The 6580-nt window shown below is 41.1% G+C and overlaps 2 protein-coding genes across 2 annotated transcripts in view; one reads left to right on the top strand and one right to left on the bottom strand.

The window, feature by feature from the left end:
* Positions 1-1699, bottom strand: part of sema4gb (sema domain, immunoglobulin domain (Ig), transmembrane domain (TM) and short cytoplasmic domain, (semaphorin) 4Gb) — a 28977-nt gene extending 27278 nt beyond the window's left edge. Inside the window, exon 1 of the mRNA XM_020616495.1 lies at positions 1596-1699. The gene's annotated coding sequence lies outside the window, so the exon portion shown is untranslated. The remainder of the gene's footprint in view (positions 1-1595) is intronic.
* Positions 1700-2259: 560 nt separating this feature from the next.
* The window catches only part of mfsd13a (major facilitator superfamily domain containing 13A), an 8472-nt gene continuing 4151 nt past the window's right edge, over positions 2260-6580 (top strand). The window contains exons 1-5 of the mRNA XM_020616585.1: positions 2260-2480; positions 4454-4714; positions 4941-5020; positions 5649-6098; positions 6210-6330. Coding sequence (XP_020472241.1) covers positions 4547-4714; positions 4941-5020; positions 5649-6098; positions 6210-6330 — 819 coding nt within the window. The 5' untranslated portion in view covers positions 2260-2480; positions 4454-4546. The remainder of the gene's footprint in view (positions 2481-4453; positions 4715-4940; positions 5021-5648; positions 6099-6209; positions 6331-6580) is intronic.

Genomic DNA, 6580 nt, shown 5'->3' with positions numbered 1-6580 from the left:
GGGGGGGGGGGGGGGCATGACTTCTTCAGTTATTTGTACTGTACCTGTACTCTCTAAGACACCATTTAAAAGGGTTTATTATGCGTGATGTCTGGCTTTTTGTTGACCAGTGCTTTGTATTGGGTTGCCAGGTTGTGATGGTTTATTTTTAAGCAGCTTTTTAATTAATCATGAAGACCTATCCGGTGCACTGTTTGACCTCTGACCTTTTGAAAAAGGGGCTGCAGGGCACCTGGACCAAAATTTATTTATGAACAACTTAACATTTACAGCTGTTACAATTTGATTAATCACTAACAACTGCTTATTAATTATTTATTACTCTTTATACAGCAGTTACAGGTGACTCCGCCTCTTAAGAAACCAAGAAACTCTTTATTGACAAATGTATTAATAAGTTTACTTGATTAATGTCACAACAGTGATGATGGTAGTACTTAAACTGTATTTAAAAGTAGAGTCTTAAAGTATTTAGCAGTAGTTTTAAAGCACAGTTCACTTGAGTACTTCCATTTTATAGCACTTTACACTTCTACTCCAATATTTCAGATGAAATAAAGTACTTTATAACTTCAGCATATTTTGTTTCTACACATAGAATATGTGACAAATTTACAAAACTTTGTATGATATAAATAATAAATGAAACAACCTGAAAGTATATGACTGACACTAAAACACTAATGCATCAATGCCATTAATCCAATAATATAATGTACTGTTTACTGTATAAGAACATAGCATTCAGATAGGGTCCATTGTACATATTTGCTCAGGTACTATCACTTTTTTTTTTTTTACAATAAGACCATTCTAACAATGAGGTTTATGAATTCAGGAGTCATACTTCTAATGGAGTATTTTCATATTGTGGTATATATTCTTCTATTTCTTCCACCACTGCCCAACTGCCAGAGAGATGTTTCCAAACCTGGCAACCCAAAAGTAATTACTGGCTTATAATTGATCTATAAAGCCACAATAACAGCTTTTAAACCAGTAGACTGACTTATTAGAAGGTGTTGTATAGTTTATTTTATGAACCCATTTCAGACCAGAGTTACAGTTCTCATTTATGTCCAATAAAGAGCGTGGACCTATTACCAAATCTAAGTGTTTATAGCCAAGTTTGATGACCTCTGTCTTCTCAGTCTACTTTGTGTCACCATACTAACATTTACTCCAATATTTCCAAATTAAGACAGGAACGCAGCTTAAAAAAAAGCTTAACAACAAATATAAGGGCCTATATGATTTATTTCTGTTCAAACTCGGAAGAACAAGTGGCTTCATGGCTGTAGTAATATCGTGATACCTCCTCTAACAAAGATCACACTACACTTAACTTTAGTTAATAAGGCTTTAAGCATGAACAGGCTAGAACACCGGCTGTAAAGAGACCGTGCAAACACCCACCCATTTGCACCTGTCCGACCTGGACTGCAGCATCGAGCAGAAAAAGTGCACCGCACTGATTTGCCACCTTCACCTCAGTATGTGCACATACATGTTAAGAGAATGTGTGCGTAGGAAAAGTGCAGAGAAATAAATCAGTGGTACAATAGAAAACGTAAAAGCTGCGAGGGGCTACTCACCTGCTTCTTCCCCGGAGTCCATAAAAATCCTAGGAGTCGTCCTGTCCGCTGCACAACAGCGATCTGCTCTGCTGCTGCAGCTGCAGTTCCCCAGTGCTCACACACAACCAAACACCCCCCCCCCCCCCCCCCACACACACACACACACTAGCATGTGACCGTATAGTGTGGTTTAAGTGCCTAGCCTATGTTTTTCATTGTTTTAATTGGTAAAGATACAGTTCTTTCCACGTTTTATTCCTATTATTTGAAAATAATATTACAAATTAAAAACATTCTGGTAAACTATACATGTGTGTTTTAATGCCTGTAACTCACCGATATTGTTGCCTAGCTTGACTATGACACTCTTGAAACAGAAATTTAATTTTAATGAGACTTAAAACTGTGCTTTTTTATATTAATATCCTCGTGATATTTTAATGTTGAGTACAGAAATGAAGTCATTATAGAAATAAAACTGAAACGAGGCTTGTTGGGAATGTTTCTATTATGAGTATTGTGAAATATTTAGCCTACTGTTTCTTGTTGCTTCCCTCTATAAGCTTTGTGATGTGACGACTCGTGTGATCCGTCACTGACCCCTGCTGGAGAAGAAATAGAAATCTACAAATTAAAGGCATATTTCCGGTTGTGATAAAGTACTTGTGGCCAACATTGGCGCTGGGTGGCGCTGTAATCCTAGTTTCTTCGTGTACACTACTGGATAAACACACTACGGTGCTCACGGATGTGAGTAACCGGCTGTAAGTTGTCATGACGTGGTGTCTCTGCCTCCGCAGTCGCCTGCTAGTGATTCTGACACGTCCGCTGCTGAACAGACAGCAAATTAGCTTCTTCTGAGCTGAACACCATTCATCCGGTCTGGTTAAGGCTCTTCTGTCGGTTCGTAACATTTATTTGCTCTGTTATAAACGTACTTGAAGCTAGTTGTAAGTTTATCTCCAGATAGGCAGCCTGTTGACGTTACTATTAACCAGAGGGCTAGTTAGGGTGCTAGTGCTAACCACTAGCGGCACTAGTTAGCTAACTACCTCCCGCGACTCAGGAATAAATATTCACCAAATACTAATGTTGATTTTGTCAGCTGTCGTGCACAGACACAGCTGACTATCCAGCATGTGGGATGTTAGTTTTACCGGATTAACACGAGCCACTTTAGTCACACTTTAGCCAACTGTTAACGTAGCTATTGTGAATTAGCTAACTTAGTGGTAACGTTTGTTGTTGATGTCTCCTTTTTCAAGAAGTAATATGTTCGTTCCCCTGCTGTATTATCCAACAGCTTTAGACACGTCTTGTTGAATATGTGTAGCCTTCTTGTGCTTGGTTTTATGTCACATTGCTATACAAGCTTGTTAGCAGGACGCTGTTAACCTGGGCGATTTAAACCCTGCCAGCTGGTTGTGTGAAAGTTAATGTGTAATGTACTTGTTTAGTTCAGAAGACATTAGTTACCCTAGTTCTGATTACAGCCTCCATTTTACAATCTAAATGTATCTAGCATGTCATAAATGTAAGGGTCACAACTGGATACCATCTGTTGTCATGTTTATACAGCTGCGTTAATCTGTCTTGAGATCAGGTGTCACCGGCTCAGTCCCCTTCTCTTTTGGCTGTCAGAGTGAACACAACAGGTACATCACTGTGTCCGTGCCAAGAAACCTCTGCTCAGGTGGCAGCAGCTCTGAATGTTCTGTGGCCAAAGGGGCATGAATGGGATATTTGTAGATGTTGTCCTGCTCTGCTGCCTGCTACCAACTAGGCCACATCTCTTTTAGATAGAGATGTGATATGGTGCAGCCAGCTGGGAGTTATCCCGCTTCACTGCTTCGATCTGATGGGATCAGAGCTGTTTGCTACACTCCATGGAGGTTGTTTGCTATCTTGTTGAGGCACTTGATGTGAAACTGTGGTTTAGCAGCTGCGGTTGATGCTAATGGAACGTTTCCCATTGCCTTTGAGTCGCTGTTATTGTGAGCTATTACATCGTTTTTCCCCAGATGAAGATGTGACATGATGTTTATAGATCAGGGCAAGTCTGAACTTGTGGCAGTCAGGTGTGAAGTAAGAAGAACTTGTGGCAGTCAGGTGTGAAGTAAGGGACCTGTTAGTGTTTTTAAGTGAGTTCTTCTCCCAGGAGTGCTGCATGCTAGAATACACATCAAGCTGTGGAAGAGAGAAGTGAAACAAGACTGATGCAGGATTTGTGTTTACTGTGGCAGACTTTGTGTCCTCAGTTGGTGTGACAGAACAGTAATTCACAAGCTGATGTGACATGGAGGCGACATTGTCTGCCTTTCATGTCAGGGTTTTTAGGCTTTAAAAAAATCTGATGTCGGGTTTTTAGAATTTATAATAGGTATAACTTCTGTTGAGTCTTATATAATGTAGCATATTCAAAATATCTTCAGAATGCTTAGCCTGAAAAGGTAACTGTGAAACTGTCCTTCCTGTTGTTTCACTGTGAAAAGGAGAAGCTTTTTATGGGCACAGTGAAGTGGAGTGGTCATAAAAGTGCCTGGGCAAATTAGAGTTTTACTCAAACACACACCACAGCTGGGCGTTGGCCAGGGGAGAAAGGAACAGTGGTTCACCCTATTGACTACTAACTCTGTCGTTGCTATGAAAACAGCTTTGGTCTGCTCAGATTCTGTGGCGACACAGTGGCCAGAATGTTACTATTATTTTGAGATACTCTTGGTTGGATGTGGCTGTAACTTTCAGTAACTTAAAAACATCTGTCACATATTCACATATCCAGCTTGTGTTTTGTGTTTCACAATGAAACAATACATATTCCATTATCTACCAAATTGAAAGTAACTTAAATTTATCCTCTTGCTCTGTTCTTGCAGGCTATGATGAGGTGGTGACCCTGGGTTGGCCAGGCCGGGAGATGATTGCAGCTGGGCACAGGGAGAAGACTGAGCAGAGATTGAGAGAGAAGCATGGGCAGGAGTGCCTGGTCCTGCTGGCAACGCATTTTCTCTACTGCAGTGCTCTATGGCTCTTTGGCCCTGTTTACCTCCATCCTCCACAATGTGTTCCTGCTGTACTATGTGGAGACGTTTGTGTCCATCTACAAGATTGACAAAATCTCCTTCTGGGTGGGAGAAGTGAGTGAGGAAAAGAACAGGGACTATAACTCTGTCAGTTAAACGTGATCTAAAATATGAATGGCAGTTGAAATGTAGCACTCATTTGCGAGTACAGTTTTACTCAGTTGCTTTCCCCTCATCTCCTGTCATCTATTGTTATCCTTAAAATAAAGGTATTCAATGACCCTCCAATAAGTTATACAGCATTACTGTCTTCTTGTCTGCCTTCTCTGTTACTTCACAGACAGTGTTTCTTATATGGAACAGCCTGAATGACCCTCTCTTTGGTTGGCTGAGTGACCACTCCTTCCTCAGCTCTTCTCAGTAAGTACCTCCTTCCTCTTTCTTTTAGATAAAAACAGTAGTTGGAAAAAACATTTCTAGCTGTAGCCAGGACATTTCCAGTCAACCTGCAGATTTCTATCACTGGTTCCTGCATAGATTCCCCCAGCTTTTCTGACTTGAAGATATTTATCCACCCATGCACATGCAAATGTTCTCAGATAAACTCATTTTAATGCTCATGAGGCCAGGTGAACACGTCATCAGAGGGAGCACTGTCAAACATAAGGCTGCCACCTATGTTTGCATTTCATGATTAAGCAAAGTGCGGCTCTGTATTGTCATAAGGTGTGTCTCTGTTGTTCTGCAGGGATGTGCGCTATGTCCTCTTTACTTTTGTCATGTGTTTTAATGGTTTAATTACATTTTATTGTGATTATGTGTTTACATAGGTGGCTTTATAACACTAATCATTCTAAAATGACCCCCTAATATATCTTCAGCAACAAAACATATTCAAATAGCTTGATCTTATTAGACAGGCCTGTCGGCCTTGTCTGTATGAAACGTCACTGTCATTGCACCAGAGAAGTTACTTAATTATCTCAAAACCTGTATCTTTATTTAAATACTGCAGATGTGTTTGATTTTGTTTTGTCTGTCCACCCAGGCCAGGCTCTCAGATAACATCTCCAGAGGTGGTGCTGAAGCGCCTGAAGGCCCTCTCCACAAGTGGCCCTCTCTTTGCTCTGTCATTCCTCGCCTTCTGGGTGGCATGGGCCAGACCAGGCCTGCAGTTCCTGCTATGCCTGTGTCTGTATGATGGCTTCCTGACTATGGTGGACCTCCACCACAGCGCCCTGCTGGCAGACCTCGCTGTGTCGGCCGCCGATCGCACACGTCTCAACTTTCACTGCTCGGTGTTCAGCGCCTTGGGCTCATTATCGGTTTTTCTGTCCTACTGTTTCTGGGATAAAGAGGATTTCTACTCCTTCCGTCTCTTCTGCGTGACTATGGCAGCTATTTCCAGCTTGGGCTTCTTCTTGGTGTCCAGGTTGCTACAGCGCCGTTTTCAAAAGGAAGTTCATCCAAGACAGGATGAGGCACTGACACTCAAAGAGTAAGGATTTTAAAAGACTTGGAAATCCTGAATAACTTTGTTTACGTTGTTTTTATATTAGGTTTCTGTTTTTCCTCTCGGCCTCTCTTGATTTCTTTGCTTCTGTTCCAGGCTGAGTGTCGGCCATGCTCCACTTACCCACCCAGAAAAGCCTGTCACTATTCGACAGTACCTGAAGCAGCTCTCCAAACACAAGAACTTCATGTGGTTTGTGTCAATGAACCTTATCCAGGTAAGGCACTGATCACATTGGATGGGCAATGACTGCTAGTAGAGGGAAAAGTGAGAAGACACAGACAATAGATTAGAGGAAGGACTGGCTGATATGGACAAAGTAATAGTATCACATTTTAACATGTGACAATATAGTACAATAATATTAAAAATAATATTTTACTTTTGAAAAGTCATAATTTTTGTCATATATTCTTAGTTTTGGTTTGGTTTTTCTACAGCCCCTCTAATCCACTGAAGTGTAGGGA

The sequence above is a fragment of the Monopterus albus genome, unplaced genomic scaffold, assembly GCF_001952655.1.
Source record: "Monopterus albus unplaced genomic scaffold, M_albus_1.0 scaffold175.1, whole genome shotgun sequence".
In the NCBI taxonomy this organism is placed as follows: domain Eukaryota; kingdom Metazoa; phylum Chordata; class Actinopteri; order Synbranchiformes; family Synbranchidae; genus Monopterus; species Monopterus albus.
Note: the sequence above shows the minus strand (reverse complement) of the source record. Positions and strands in the feature narration are given on the sequence as shown.